This window comes from Sphaeramia orbicularis, chromosome 17, assembly GCF_902148855.1.
Source record: "Sphaeramia orbicularis chromosome 17, fSphaOr1.1, whole genome shotgun sequence".
Classification (NCBI taxonomy): Eukaryota; Metazoa; Chordata; class Actinopteri; order Kurtiformes; family Apogonidae; genus Sphaeramia; species Sphaeramia orbicularis.
In genome coordinates, this window is record NC_043973.1 from 3695404 (window position 1) to 3712761 (window position 17358).

At 37.5% G+C, this 17358-nt stretch overlaps 1 protein-coding gene across 2 annotated transcripts in view; it reads right to left on the minus strand.

Moving 5' to 3' along the window:
• Positions 1–7943: 7943 nt before the first annotated feature.
• The window catches only part of lig1 (ligase I, DNA, ATP-dependent), a 130535-nt gene continuing 121120 nt past the window's right edge, over positions 7944–17358 (minus strand). For both annotated transcript variants that reach the window (XM_030161210.1, XM_030161209.1), the window contains exon 27: positions 7944–8134. In XM_030161210.1, coding sequence (XP_030017070.1) covers positions 8060–8134 — 75 coding nt within the window. In that variant the 3' untranslated portion in view covers positions 7944–8059. The remainder of the gene's footprint in view (positions 8135–17358) is intronic.

A 17358-nucleotide genomic window follows, 5' to 3' on the forward strand; every position in this document is an offset into this window, starting at 1 on the left:
ATGATACAAAATTCTTTCATATTTCTTGCAATAAACGAGTTCTGAAGATTTTACTTTTGCCAATTTATGATTTATGTTTTTTTTAATATTACAGGTGAATGAAATGGCTTCGACTAGAAGATCTTGCAAAAATAAGTCTGACGTATTCTGCTACATCTGCGGTGAATACACCATTGTACCTAACAGGAATCCTGTTAGAAAATGATTTTTTTTCTCTTAAAACCTATGTTGAGTGAGAACTATATAAAAAATCAACTGATAAAGTCACAAAAATGTAATCAGTTTTGTGAGAAGATCAGATTTTTCAAAATCAAATTAGCAAAAAAACCTGACCTGATTGAGAAAAACAGATGTCATTTTTGGATTTAGCGGTGCAAAATGGTCCGAATTCAGTTGAAAAAACCTAGACAACTTGCAAAAAAATGTTTTTGGTGATAGAACGCGGTCAGAGTACCATTTAAATACAGTGGATAAGAATGCTGAATACTTTAACAAAAAGTATGTAATGTTACAAACTGTGCCTTCAGTTTTAAATATCAATATAAATGTGTCAACAACTACAACGACAACAACAGAAAATCCATAGACATCACATTATGTTTGAGGTAAGTCCATGTATTTGATAACCAGCTAACGTTAGGAACAAGCTGTTACTTTTGATGTTATGTAACTTGACGGGGATTACAAGGCAGTTACATGTGCATTTTATTACAGTTTTCACCAATTTGAGTATTGAGTGACATATGACATTAAACTCACTGGAAAACATACACCTATCAGCCGTAACATTAGAACCACTGACAGGAGAAGTGGTATATATGCATGTTATTTTATTAGAATAGACTAGACTAGACTAGACTAGACTAGACTAGACTAGACTAGAATAGAATAGAATAGAATAGAATAGAATAGAATAGAATAGAATAGCCCAACATCACCACCTACTGAAACTTTACAGACCTTGTCTAAGACTTTTAAGCGACAGATCCCTCCAGACCCAATAACGATCATGTTCGGTGTGGACCTCAGAACTAAACAGTGTTGTTTTGAAGTTTGTGACACTACTGGCCAGACGCCAAATTCTGTTAAACTGGAAGAACAAAAATCTTCCAACTCATCAGGCTCTGATGAAAGACATTATGTAACACTTATATTTGGAGAAAGTCAAATTTTTACGAAAAAGATAATGTAAAATTATTTTATTCAATTTGGCAGCTCTTTATAGATTATGTTAATGTTGTGTAAGCAAACAGACCTCCTTTTCTTTTTTTTTGTGTATATGTACATGTGAGTGCGGGTGTAATGTTCTTGTTTTGCATTGTAATTTCATTAAAAAGAGTTAAAAAAAAAAAAAAAAAGGAATAGAATTGAATAGAATAGCTTTATTGTCATTGTACAGTTACAACGAAGTTAAAAAAGTGCAATCGTCTCAGGTGCGATAAAAAGTATAAATAACACTGGGTTACAAAAAAATGTTTTTTGCAAGTTGTCTAGGTTTTTTCAACTGAATTCGGACCATTTTGCACCGCTAAATCCAAAAATGACATCTGTTTTTCTCAATCAGGTCAGGTTTTTTTGCTAATTTGATTTTGAAAAATTTGATCTTCTCACAAAACTGATTACATTTTTGTGACTTTATCAGTTGATTTTTTATATAGTTCTCACCCAGAATAGGTTTTAAGAGAAAAAAAAAATCATTTTCTAACAGGATTCCTGTTAGGTACAATGGTGTATTCACCGCAGATGTAGCAGAATACATCAGGCTTATTTTTGCAGGATCTTCTAGTCGAAGCCATTTCATTCACCTGTAATATTAAAAAAAGCATTAATCATAAATTGGCAAAAGTAAAATCTTCAGAACTTGTTTATTGCAAGAAATATGAAAGAATTTTGTATCATATGATGTGAAAATGCCCATAAATGTAAGCAAAAATGTTAAAAAGCCAATATGTAGCATAGTTCAGAAAGTTGATCTGATTGAGCAAAATTAATGTGATTTTTGGATTCAGCACACCAAAATGATCCTAAATCAGCTCAAAAAACTTAAACAATAAATTTGTTGTTGACCAGTGTAATGTGTATATAAAAGAGTATAAAAACTAAAATATGAAAGAAAAACCCTGACGGCATAAATATCTTCAGAAAAAAAAAAAAAACAGCATAAAAAAGTGTCACTATAAGTATAAAAGACACATAAAACATCATCATATACCCTGGACAACATTCATGGACATTACAATGATACTTCTCACTGGGATGGATATATTAGGCACAAAGTGAACATTTAGTCCTTGAAGCTGGGGTGGTGGAAGCAGTAAAATGAGCATCATAAGGGACACTGACGAGGGTCATGTTGTAAAAGTGACGACTGGGTCAGAGCACCACCACAGCTGCAGGTCTTCTTGGGTGTTCCTGGTCTGCAGTGGTCAGTACGGTCCAAAAATGGACAGAAGGACATCCTGATCTCAGGACAATTGAGCAACTGTGGAACACACTGGATAAACAAGTCTAATCGCTCCCATTTCACAATTTCCAGGACTTCAGGGGTCTGCTAACATCTTGGTCCAGATACCACAGCACACCTTCAGAGGTCCTGTGGAGTCCACACCTCAGGTCAGAGCTGTTTTTGTGGGAAAAGGCAGACCTGTGCAACAGTAGACAGGTGGTAATAATGTTCTGCTCCTGTAGATGCTCACCTGGTTTAGATCTGGTTGTTGCTCTGTAGATCAGGGGTGTCAAACTCCGGTCCTCGAGGGCTGGTACCCCGCATGTTTTAGATCTCAGGTGTCAAACATGTGGCCCAGGGGCCAAATCCGGCCCGCCAAAGGGTTTAGGTTTTTTTTGGATGAATGTGTGAAATGCAAAATTACACTAAGTTATTAACACTTCAGACCAATATGACCTAAAGGGGGTCGGATCACTAAAATACTACAGTAATAACCTATAAATACTCACAACTCCAAATTTTTCTTTGTAAATTAAAATATTTTCATGTATTTACGATAAAACAAAGTATAATTTCGCAAAAACTGTGAATAACCTGAACGAATATGAACCACCTGAAATGTCTTAAGAGAAGTAAGTGCAATTTTAACAATATTATGTCTGTAAATAATAAACTGAAGCATAATATTGTTAAAATTGCACATATTTATTCAGTTTGTTGATGTTATTCAGATGGTTTTGAAGGATAGTTTGTAGATGTAAACATTTTCATAATCTAATCTTACTTTTTTCACACTAACACAGAGAGAAAAGTTTGGAGTTGACATTATTTATATATTATTATGTAGGCCTGTAACGGTCCACGTACCAAACCGAACCGTTTCGGTACACACCTGTTCGGTTCGGTACACAGCTGTACCGAAACGGCACAGTATGATGAGAAAAAGAAAAAGGAACGAAAGACGTTGTTTGATGCGGAACTTTAAATCCGCGCAAGTTTCACACGGACATATTGAAGGAGCACACATTGACCCAAAATATGAAATAGCAGCTGATATAAGGTTAAAAAAAAAACTACAAATCTGATGTGAACCTGGAAGGAAGAGACTGCAGACCCTCCACCATCAGTCCAGTCCAGTTTGGATCAGTTCAGGTTCAGGTGAAAGACAACAACCAGGAAAGAGACGTTAATAAGACGGACGTTGTTTGGCCCCTAGGAACTACGGTAGTTCTAAAACACTGACACTAGCTCTGTCTGTCTGTCTGTCTGTCTGTCACGCACGCTGGATAATAGAGATAGAACGTTGAAAGTATGTAAAGTTTCACTTTCGTTTCACAGTAGCGTTCGTTACGTTAGTTACGGACCACACCCCCAGGTGTATAACTGTGCCCCCCCTACCCCCTGACTCCGACAAAAAAAAAAAAAAAAAAATCCCCCATGCACCCGTGCACACACAAATACACACAGTGTCCTAAACAGTTTGTTCTCTGTCCTAAAATAAATAATCTGGTTCATTGTGTTGTCAAAGTTTCTCTTCAGTTTGTTTCAACAGAATACCAGTTTACCCTCTTGTTAATGTTGCACTTCAGGTGGAATTTTTATGTTATTTTTATGCAGAATGTGAACTGACAGAACTGTGATCAGATTTTTCTTGTTTGTTCAAAACTACCTTTCAGGGGAAAGTGCAATACTAATGTTCAAAATACATTTAGTAATATTAATAATTTATTTTCTATTTGATTTGTAGCAGCAGAATTATATTATTCCTGTTTTTCTATATTCTGTTGTCTCCAAAAATTGGGAGAAAAATGTTAAAAAATTCATAAATGCATTAATAGACATTTTGAGGGGTTTTCTTTCTTCCCGTACCGAACCGAAAAAAACTGAACAGTGGCTTTGAAAACCAAAAACGTACTGAACCGAAAATTTTGTGTACCGTTACAGGCCTATTTTTATGTTATTATTTTCCTGGTCCGGTCCACTTCAGATCAAATTTAGCTGAATGTGGCCCCTGGACTAAAGTGAGTTTGACCCCCATATTTTAGATGTTTCCCTCTTCCATCACACCTGGAAGCCATTACATTATTATTAGGCTTCTGCAGAGCAGGATAATGAGCTGATCATTAATTGAACCAGGTGTGCTGGAAGAGGAACATACCTAAAACAAGGAGTTTGACACCCCTGCTTAGATACTTTTGATGCATACTACTGTAATTTCTGTTCTATAAGCTGCTATTTTTTTCCACTCACTGTAAACCCGCAGCTCAAAAATGATGCGGCTAATTAATGTTTTCCAGGCTAATGATCGATCCGGCTGTCAAAGAAGGAAATAGAGCTGCTGCACCAAAGTTTGGCATCAATGAATCGATGGTGAGACGTTGGAGACGGGGTGGGTGTGGCTTAGAGTCAGGTGCGACCAATAGTCCGGAAAGTACGATAGCCACTTTAAACTGGGAATGCCCAACATGATCTGGAGATGCTGGACCAGCTGATTTGGCCATTACCATTTCTTCTTTGACAGAGTTGCTCAGATCCCTACTCTTGCCTCTTTTGCTGTTTCCAACTCATCAGTTTCGAGGGTTAAATGTTGGCGTGCTGCCCATTAGGGATGTAACGACATGAAACGATTACTGTGACCAAAATTATCACGGTTATCATTATTGTCGCGGTATTGTTGAAATTGTGCTCAAAATGTTCAAAAAGTACTGATACACACACTGAAGTAATTTAACCAAGGTATATTTTGAAAAAAACAAAAACAAATAAAACAATTGGCACAATGCACCTTCTGTTGCAGAAACATTCAAATATTAACCCTTAGGGGTCTGAGCCTATTTTGGCTGTTTTAAAGTACTTTGATTTTACCTTTATATACTATATAAACAAATGTTTATTATACCCATGTTTGGTATCTTTTTTTTCAGCACAACATCTATATCAACTGCCTATTATTTTTTTCACTTTAACCTACTATATCAACATAAAAGGACAAAAACACAAAAAATATCTAAAATCCAATAGGAAAAATGTATATAATTTATTGCATAAATAACGCAAAGATATTTAACAAACCTTTTCAAAGACTTTAAAAGTGAATACTGGTTCCAAATATTAGGTATATAAAATCAAAATTGTAATAAGTTAAAACTATACTCAAATATGTGACATAAAAGCAGATCTTTACATAGGCGTTTTCTGCGGAAAAGTGCAGTAATCAAACACAGTTATCATGAGAATTAGAATTTAAATGGTAATACTAACCGTCTGCAATTTTACCGCTGATTATCATTATTATACTGTTAATTGTTACATCCCTACTGCCCATTGTAATGAAATAATCAACATTAATGCCACTTTGCCAGTCAGTGGTCATAAAGGTACGGTTGTATGTTTGTATGATCTGAACACAGCAATATATTATCATTAAGCTACTGCATTTGAGCATCACACCTGTAATCAGGGTTCCTACAGGTTTCTACAACTTAAATTTAAGACTTTTTAAGATTATTTAAAAAACAGAATTTAATGCTCATTCATGACCACACAGGCAAAAAACTTGAGACTCCTAGAATTTAGGAAAATGTATTTATTTACATCCTGTACACAGAACTGAATGGTCTGTGATCATTTCTCTCCGGCTGCAAAGTGAGCGATAACTGGTTCCTAATTTCAGTATAAATTGCGGGGTTGGAACTGGTGGAACTGAGTCGACTAACGTTACTTTCTTTGCAGCTTGGACATTTCCCAGACACATTTAAACACAATACAGCCAACAACATACCTGAAAACTTACCATTTCAAATATAATACCTTTTAAAGACTCTTCTAAAATATTAAATGCAGATTTGTAAATTCAAGACTTTTGAGACTTTTCAAGACCCTGCGGGAACTCTGTGTAAATGCAACATCAGAGGAAAATACTGCTTTTGTGTTGTGTTTGCACGTGCATTATTGTTACCACCCCTAAGGAACGGCGGTTATGTTTTCATTGGGGTTTGTTTGTTTGTTGGCAAGAAAACTCAAAAAAGTATGGACGGATTTGGATGAAATTTTCAGGAAATGTTGATACTGGCACAAGATTACATTTTGGTGGTGATCGGGGGGAGGGGCGGGGGGGGTTGATCTGCCTTGGCAAAGGTCTGCAATCTTTGAGTGCTTTTCTAATTTGTTTTGTTGAAATGCTCCCATATCTTGTCACTTTCGCTGTGCCATCATTCATTATCCGCTAAGGGACTAGGGCTGTAACTGCATTTGTGATCCTCATCAACACATTGTCCCTGAGCCTACACTTTAACCCTTTCATGCATTAATTATGAGAACCTTAGTTAAGATTTTTTTTCTTGAGTGTTTTTATTCCTCCATAGGCATGAAAAAAAAACAATGTGATCAAGGTTTTTTTTTTTTTTCATGGAGTTACAAAAATGTCCATGCATTTAATTTTTGAAGTAAAGAAACGTGTTTAAAAGTCAGTATCAGAAAGTGATATGAAAACAATGAAATAAAATCAAATCTGATGTTTTCTCACATTTTAACATATTCTAATGCTAGTTATTACTCTTTTCATGGAGATAATATGCAAAAAAAAACAAAAAACTTTTTTTTCTAATAGATAATTGATTTCCACTCAAATATGTTAGTGCAGATCAGGTTTATCTAGAACAGTACAGTTACAGTAATGGTCTGAATGTCAGTGCATAAGTGTCCACTGTGTTGGCTGATATGGAACTAAAACAACAAAACCCATGAATATACAAGAGAACAGCTGGAGAAGAACTGTCCACTGGAGTGACCACTGTGCATGAAAGAGTTAAAACACCGGCACAAACAACCGTCTCAGTATCTACTCCGAGGGCACTTCCATCCTCTCACAAGGCATCTCTACGTAGACATCTCTCATAATCCTCTATATTTCCTGTTAAAGCTGACCGTCCTTGGCTCTCGATCTGCCCCCCCCACCCTCAACCCCAACTCCACACAGACATTTCTCCAGCAGTCGCTGAGTGATTCAGGCTGGACAGTTAGTAGATTTCCTTCATCTAATGCAAGCTGTGAGTGCTTCTCTTTTGTCCTGCTGTTTGAGCAACTGTCAGCTCCTGCATCTTTTTCTACTGCTAATAACATTTCAGGGAGCCCAGCAATCTCCTTGGCTTGTCCTCTTATTACCGCAGACATCCCCGCCATCACTGAATGCATCTCTCTGCTGTTGTTTCTTTGAGTCTTCGAGGAGAGAAATGAGGCCAGTTGAAAGCATTGGTATGCTGCCTGTATATTATTGCATTTTTTTTTTTTTTTTTTCCTGGGCAGGTTTCTTCGCACTGTGAATTTTTGTCAGGGATCTATAACCAGCAGGAATGCAGTAACTGCCGAGTCGATTTGAGTTTTTAGACTTTAGGCGTGTTGAATGTAGTGAGATGTTTATGCAATTTCAGCTCTGAGAAAGGGAAATGGTGGTCAATAAGGAAGCAGATATGAGGAATCAATAGCGGCGGACTCAGAATGCTTAAAACTGGTAGGCGCCTTTATTTTCATTCAAAATTACAATCAGAAACAAGCTATTTACAATTACATTGAAATTGTGATTATTTATTATTCTTGGCTGATGGCTCCTGCGGATCAGTAGTAGTCCTCCGGGTCAGCTTTCTCCCCCTGATTCTGAATCTGCTGCTGCTTCTTGTACAAATCAGCAATCTGCACAGAGCACAGAGATGACAGAGATTGAGAGGACGACAGATATTCAAAGAGAGGGAGAGTTGGAAAGAGGAGGAGGGGTTTGCATAAGGGCATGGAAGTGATGAGGCAGGAAAGAGGGAAGATCATCAAGTCAGGTCAGTAACATGAGGCGGAAAAAGCTAAAAATAACAGTTTGACTATTCATATCCCGGGCTTTGAAGTCACCGACTCCCGGCTCCTGACTTAGACAAAAGATTGCATTCACTCGGAGCATGTCAGGAATTTTGGAGCTGGAAGGTGGGACGGTGAATAATGTGGTGCGGGGGACAATCGGTAGCGGTATCAGCAGCAGTGCAGCGGGGTGGCACAGTGAGAAGGAAAACAATAAAGCATGACATTCAGTCCACCACAGAGCTTCAGGAGGAACTGCTGGATTATTAGCCTCAGTCTGACTGGGCTCAGTTCATTCAGGGTTTGTGTTCGGTGAAATCCTTCCGTCATGAATTCAAGCATCAGTTAAAGGTGGGGTGGGAGATGTTTTTCCTGGAGCATTTTTTACTGTATTGCTTAAAATCCCCTTCACGCCCCGAGTACAACCAATTAATTAAATCAGTGGTTCCCAACCTTTTTTGGCTCATGACCCCATTTTAACATCACAAATTTATAGCGACCCAAAACATTCAAAACAGATACATTTTTTTTTTGCAAAAATTAATTTGTTTTTGATCATGTAATAGTTTGCTATACTATGCTGCAAATAAACATGAATTTTAGATTACATTTAGTCTATATAATGTATATTATTCTGGACAGAGGCAGTAAATCCAGGTGTAGATTACTGCACAAAGGGAGAATTTGATTTTCCTTGGTCAGGATATGTACAGTCAGTCCAGCTGTGATTTACAAGGGTGGCAATTAATACTGAACAAACAAGAACTGAAACTATGAATTATGAAAGAGCTGCAGCATCTGAAACTGACCACAATGAACATTTGACAGATAAACAGAACCACAGTGCTTCAGTTTCAGCTAGGGCTGGGCAAGTTAACGCGTTATTACTGCATTAACACATTCATTAAATAACGCGGACAGTTTTTTTTTATCTCACGTTAATGCCAATTTATTCTAACTCATATTATTCTGCCCCTGCTTGTGTGCGTGTAGCAATTAGCTCGCCAGATAGACAACAGGTTTCCCAAGAAAAGCCGGACACCGAAACTTCTCTCCAAATCTTTGACTTGAGACTCACTGTAAAACTGCAACATACAAACAAAATATGTCTCAGTTCTGTTCATTGCCTTAGTACATTTACATGGCATTATACATTTAAATGAATGGGGAAAAGATCGCTAGCTTGATGCTGACTTGAATGGGAAAATCCATAGACACGCTAATGATTAGCACTTACAGATTAATTTAAGATTTACAACATCTCTTTATCCAGCAACAAAGGTTCCCATCAGAGATATTTGATACTATTCATTCTTACAACAACTGAACATAAAATACTCACAGGCAAACGTTTTTGGGGCCATACAAACAGAGTGAAAGAAATGTGTTTGTTAGTTCCTTCTTATGTCCGAACTGGCTACGAGAACACCGCAAGGACAAAACATACATTAGTGCAATTTATTCCGACCACTAAAGGGCCCCATTTGCTTGCTTTGAACAACTGAACATCACATATTATTGGGCTTATTAGTATTAGTACTTATTAGTGGGCTTAAGACACCTGTCAATCACTCACAAGTGGAAATAAACTGGTGTGGACATAAACATGTGTAAAAGTAGCGGTCTGTTCCATGGACATTTTCATTTTAAATGTCTTCAGATGGTGGGGGTGAGAAGGACACAGTTGTTTGTAAGCACTGCAATGTGGAATTATTATTTTTAATCACCGGAGTACTTCCAGTCTGAAAAATACCTTAAAAGGCAATACACGCTGTTGATGCCCCCCCCTCATATAACTATGCAATTAATCGTGATTAATCGCAGAAATCCATGCGATTAATTACGATTAAAATTTTAATCACTGCCCAGCACTAGTTTCAGCTTCACAGTTTGTCATGTCTTTTATGGATCGGGATTGTCTCTGTCAACTCACCAGATGATGACTGGGTTAGAGCACCACCACAAGTTTTTATTTTTTATTTTGATCAATTACTAGAAATTTCAGGTGACCCCATTTGATTTCCAGGCGACCCCACGAGGGGTCCCAAGGTTGAAAAACACTGCCATAAATAATGACAACTCCAAATTCATGACAATGTTTACAAACTATACTTTGACAAACAATGTGAATAACCTGAAAAAAAATGAATATGAATGTCTTAAAAGAAAGCGTAATTGTACCAATACTCTGTTGCTAAATGTTTTGTGTATTTGTAGATCCACTGTGATCCGTAAGTTGTAATGCACATGTGTAAATGATAAACTGAGGCAGAATATTGTTCAAATTGCAATTACTTTTCTTGAGACATTTCAGGTTGTTCCTGTTGTTCACATTTTAAGGAAACTTGATGTAGATGTAAACATTTTCATAATGTAACTGTACTTTTTCCACTGTTATTACTTTACTGGTTCGTCCCGTTTCATATCATATTGGGCTGAATGTGGACCCAGAACTAAAATCAGTTTGACACTCCTGCCCTAACTAGTGTCATAAAGCTGTTCTGTTAAGCTCTGTTTACTGACTCCAGTTAAAAGCTCATAGAAGGGGCAGAGTTGACACCAGATTACCACCATTATCACACACAAACAAGTCAAGAGCTGGATATTTCTCACAAAAAAACATAATATTAATGGACTGCCTGTGGGGTTAATATTCCTATCAAAATTACATCATTAAAAGAGGGTTTTTTTTGTAATTTTTATGCTTTAAAATTATTCACAAAATGACTTAAAATTATCATTAGTCTTTAGAAATAAAAGTTTTAACATTATGGACCCCATTCGAATTCCAGGTGACCCCATGTGGGGTCCCGACCCCAAGGTTGAAAAACACTGAATTAAATGCTCTAACACAAAAATAAAAAAAATATAGTCACCTGTGGAACGGACAGGACTAAAAAAACACCATCCAATCATTTTAACCGACCCATCGAAATGATTGAATGGTGATATGTCTATCAAACTCAACTGTTATTTGTCCCCACCCCCCGCTGCGCGTACCCCTCATCGTGCGTTGTCAGAGGTTTGGAGCACTTGTACAGGAAACGAAGCCAGAGCCAGAGCTTGGCTATATTAGCTATATTAGGAGATGTACAACAAAAAAAGACAATAGAAATAAATCAATCAATCCAGCTTCCTGAGAGTTGTATGTTTACAATAAAAAAACACTTGTAAACAGTGAGGCTACATTTGGTGTAAATACGATAAAAGTCCTGGGAAACTGGCTGGGTTGTGTATGAGTTGAGTTACCACAATGCAGACCAGGGTCCACATCCCCATCATTCATCTTTAAAATATCCGTTTTCAGTTTTGTTCAGTTTAATGCACTGACTCAAACCTTCCTCCATCCCCGAAGCAAAACGCTGCAAAACCAGCCTCCTGCACAGACACCAGGAAAAATCAATAAAAGTCCAGCCCATCCCCATGATGAGACTGACTTAACTATTCAAGGCTAATGACGCAATAAAACAAGGAAACAATTGAACACTGGAGGCTCTATAAAAACTTTTTCACTTTTTCTTCACCCAAAGTGAGTAGTTTTGTTGCTGAAACCTGACAAAACTGATAAAGTATCTCTATGAAATAACTGAATACTTAGGGATGTCAAGCCTGACCCTCTGCTTTTCAGCTACAACCATAAACTACAATGATGAGCTTTGCACAAATTGATCTGTATTTACGAGAGTTTTTCCTGCAAATACTAAATCCCTTCTCTGGCTTGAAACTTTTTATCATCAGGGTGAGAAGAGAAGCGGGTCAGCTGAATGAGGTCATCTGACTAACCTGAATACACTGAATGTCTGAATGTTATCCCTAATGAGCATCAGCTTGTTACAGAGTGGTTCAGGGAGCACGAGACATTATCACCAGAGTCCAGACCTGAAACCCCCTGAGAATCTTTGGAATCTGATGGAGAAGACTTTACACCAGGGGTCTTAAACATGCAGCCCAGGGGCCACATGCATCCCGCCAAAGGTTCCAATCCGGCCCGTGGGATGAATTTACAAAGTGCAAAAATTCCACATTCAAGGCTGTGGAACTCATTTTCCACATATAGACCAATTTCATCTCAAGTAAAATAATAACCTACAAAAACTAATGACTCCATACTTTCTTCACAGTTTAATGTGAAAAAAATAATATTACATTATGCCTATAAATAATGACAACTTTAATGTTTTTTCTTTGTTTTAGTGCAAAAAAACAATATTAAATTATGAAAATATTTACATTTACAAACTATCCTGTGACAATAAAATGTTAATAACCTGAACAAATATGAACAATCTGAAATGTCTAAAGACAATTAAGCACAATTTCAACTATTTTCTGCCTGTTACTAAGTGTTTAGTGTCTTTGTAGATCCGATTCACAACGCACATGTACAAATGATAAGCTGAGGCATAATGTTGTTAAAACTGAACTTATTTTTCTTAAGAAATTTCAGTTTTTTCAGGTTATTCACAACTTTTTTGTTTGTATAGTTTATAAAACTAAGTATTTTCATAATTAAAAAAGTTTTGTACTGAAACAAAGAAAAAAAATGGAGTTGTCATTTTTTATAGGTTATTATGCTATTATTTTACTGGTCCAGCTCACTTGAGATTGAATTGGGCTGAATGTGGTCCCTGAAAGAAAATGAGTTGGCGACCCCTGCTTTACACAGTGACTCTCTCACCATAGTCACTTTGCATAAACTCTGCATTTATGCCACAGCAAATGTGTTGTCATCCCAACATCATCCACACATTCAGCCATCTGCTGTTAGAGTTAATGATTCTATTTGTAACATGTAACACTGATTCTCAAATAACGCAAAAACAATAAATGTCAAAATAAAGGTCAAGTAAACAGTTGGCACTGTTATATAAAAGATAAGTCTCTGTGGACATGAGGATGTCTTTAAATTTTAAGCAGTTAGACTTTATAATGTTAGCCTGTTGTCTGACACTGTGGTCCACTCCGCACACAACCTGTTTACAACCCACAGCCCAGTTGTTAGCAGGGTTTGTACGGTTACAGGGATTAGTGTATGATGGACGACTCTAACGTCTCAAATGAGGCCGTCACAATGAATAAAAGAGCCTCACTGTAGTTATCTTAGAGATGGGAAAATGAAACTAGGGCTGCAAAGAACTTTCAGCCAACAGCTAAAAGTCAAAAAACAGAACACACTTCATCTCACCGCCATGAAATCCTGAACTTGTAGTTTCAAGAAAAGAAAAAGTAATTATGAGAAAATATCTTGTATTTGCAAGCTGAAGGTCAGGATCTTGTACTTATTAGAAAAGCCAAGTCTGGCTTCGTTTTTTTATATTAAAGCATATTTTTTTCCAAATATCTTCCGTGTCTCAGAGGTGAGCTCTATTTTACACAAATAAGACACCTCAGCGCTGCCTTCTATTTTACATGGATATTATGTTAAAAATCTGCGTTTTGTTCCAATTCCATTTTGCCTCTGGTGGAGGAGTTTAAGTGTCTCGGGATCTTGTTCACGGGTGAGGGTAGGATGGAGTGGGAGGTCGACAGGCGGATCAGGGCGGCGTCTGCAGTGATGCAGACGCTAAACCGATCTGTTGTGGTGAAGAGGGAGCTAAGCCAAAAGGAGAAGCTTTCGATTTACCGGTCAATCTACGTTCCGACCCTTGCCTATCATCATGAGTTCTGGGTCATGACCGTAAGACCGAGATCGTGGGCACAAGCGGCTGAAATGATTTAACTCCACAGGGTGTGTGGGCTCAGCCTTACAGATAGGGGGAGGAGCTCGGACATGTGGGAAGGACTTGGAGTAGAACCGCTACTCCTCTAGGTCGAGAGGAGCCAGTTGAGGTGGTGCAGGCATCTGGTGAGGATGCCTCCTGGACGCCTCCCTGGGAGGTGTTTCAGGCATGTCCAACCGGGAGGAGACCTCAGAGCCAACCCAAGACATGCTGGAGGGATTATATCTCTGGACTGGGAACACCTCGGGATTCCCCCAGAGGAGCAGGTGGAAGTGGCTGGGGAGAGGGCTGTCTGGGCTCCTCTGCTGAGGCTGCTGCCCCCCGACCCAGACCCAGATAAGCGGAAGACGACAAGTACGAGTGATCAATAAATAACTAGGGCTGTCGAAAGTGTTATATCAGGTAGTTGTAATTATAAGATAAGGTGTTGACTTGTTGTTTTTATCTAGTTGTGACTGTGAGGTGTATCCTAATTCCTATTACAAACACCAGAAATATCCAGGTTAACCTGAGACTTATGCCACGTTTCCACTGCGTAGCACCGGCTTGACTCGACTAGGCCTTTTTGCGTTTCCATTACAACAAAGGATCTGGAATCTGGTACCTGGTACTAGTTTTTTGGTATCACCTCCACCGAGGTTCCAAGTGATACTAAACTGTGACCTATAACACTGCAGACCACTGATTGGTCAGACATTTTTCTCTGTGACCCACCGTTTTACAAAAAACAGATGCGGAAGTGGACAGTAAATGTAGCAACACATTAATCCACATGATAACAGCCCAAAACTACACCATGGTTGGTCGAGGAAATTCAGTCTTTGGTGGCCAACGTAAAAATTCAGACGAGACAACAGGCAATGAGTGAGTTTTCAGCAACTCTCTGAGCAGACGACATGGAAATAACGTGCCGCATCGCTATGACGTCCAGGTACTGTAAAGTCAGTAGTATCCTGTAACGGAAACAGTCGAGCTGAGTCGAGCTGGTTCCACATAGTGGAAGCGCGGCAATATAAGGCCAAATAAGGACCCTTAAATTCACATACTTAACACACTGTAACCTGGTAAAAATGAAGAGTTTTTTTGGCCAAACAACAAATAGCTGAAGGTGATGCAGTCGATACTTTTACATACACTGTAATTAGGGGTGTAAGAAAATATCGGTTCTGCAATATATCATGATATTTCATTTCACAATACTGTATCGATATTAAAATGTACTGTATCAATATTTTTAGGTATTTATTTAAATGCAGATATTGTGCATTTGATATTATTTATTTTTTGTTTATATTTTATTTACTATTATTTAATACTCTTTTATTAAATAATGTTAGTTCCTTTGTTGGAATTACACAAAAATGATGTTCTGATGTTAGTTCTGAAATAATAGAATATGAACATTTGAACAGGATCTTAAACTGTAATGTCTGTAAAACAGAATTTCAGTTTTAACATGAACATTTTGTGATATAGCATTAGATCCTGTTCTGATCAAATAAAAATGTGTTTGGTATTTGTGCATATTTCTGGTGTAATTCAATTCTTCAAGGAAATAATCATTTAAAAAAAATAAAAAGAAACAAACACAAATTGCCTTTTTAACAGTATCATGATATATCGCATCGTGATCCTAGTATTGTGATTTGTATCGTATTGTCAGATTCTTGCCAATACACAGTCCTAACTGTAATATACAAGTCTTAAATGTTTTTGATCCATCTCTCAATTATTAACACTGAGGCTGCAAAGAGCCTTTGTCAGCTTCTTTTTTCGTTGCAAAGTCCCAAAATAAAGATATTAAATCAACCGAGATGTCCTCCAGTGGCTGAGCGTCCACCGCCTCAGCAGAGACACTTGGTGTGTTCGTTAGTCTAAGAGATGTCATGTCCTATGCAACAACACAGTGAAACGTGTGTTGACTCACAATGCAGCCTCTGGGTTGTTAAAATACAAAAAGTGATATGGCAGTGGGTCAGTGGGGAGGTTAGACTGAAGCAACAAGCTTTTCTGAATGAATAAAACAGTCTTTAAAAATACATGAAACTTAACTCATAAAGACACACTAGTGCTGGGAAGTAAATCAAATTAACCCATAAAGACCCATAAACAGCCACCGGCAACGAAAATCATCTATTGATCTAAACTGTTTAATACCTGCTGATCCACTAATCTTATCAATACATGTAAATAACTGGTGTAAAATACAGTTATTCATCTTTTCATGGTCATCAGATATGACCCATTTGGACGTTCAAGGCTCCGTAGTTACCATGGAAACACCGTTATCTTCTACAACACTGATTCACCAATAAAACCCATGGAGTTGGATCAATGACAGTGGATGGAGACGTTTGTTTTATATTCAGTTATTGATATCTGTACTGAAACAGTCACTTTTTCTTCAGTTTTCTCTGTTTTTATATAATAACTTTTTAATTTACTCTGAGTTTTTATGAACATCTACATGGTCTGTGAATTAAATATAGGAAAAAACATGATTTACTGTGGAAAAATGCAAAATAAAGAGGATAATATTATAATAAATGGTGATAAATCACTTAAGAAAGGTTAAAAAGAGAGAAAAATTAATTTGGGAACTTCCACAAAAGTGGTGCTGGGTCTTTAGGGGTTAATGTCTTTGTCAAGTGTCCAGTCAGCTAAATTAAGTGGTTTATGATGGGTGTTGTGTTTGATGAAATACTGTATCTTCCATACAGGTTAGGGCTAAACCCAGAGAGGTCACCTCAGCTGTAATGCAGCTCTGCTTACTGCCACATCAGGGGTGTCAAACATACGACCCATGGGCCAAAACCCACCCTCCAAAGGGTTCAATCTGACCCACAAAGCGCAACAGTCAAGAGTTTCAATAACCCTTAACAAGTTGTATTGATCATAAAGCTAAATACCATATTTTTCAGCTGTTTGTAAATGTTTTGTGTATTTGTAGATCCTCTGTGATCTGTGAGTTGTAATGCACATGTGTAAATGATAAGATGAGGCATAACACTGTTAAACTTGCTGATTATTAAAACTCTTGTATACTGGGGTGGCCATAGCTCAGGAGGTAGAGCAGGTCGTCCAATGTCCGAAGGGTTGGCAGAACCATTCCAGTACTGCCTGGTTAGTGAAATCATTAGTGTTGTCAAACGATTACATTTTTAGTCAGATTAATCACAGGGTTGTAGTGGATTAATTTTGATTAATCACGATTAAATATTATTCATTTTTAATCTATATTAGGGCTGGGTAAAAAAAAAAAAAAATTGATCTGATCGATCTTAGATTCATTTTGTTTTCATTTTGTGTAATCGAATCGAGATCGATTTTTCAGAGCATGACCGGGACTAC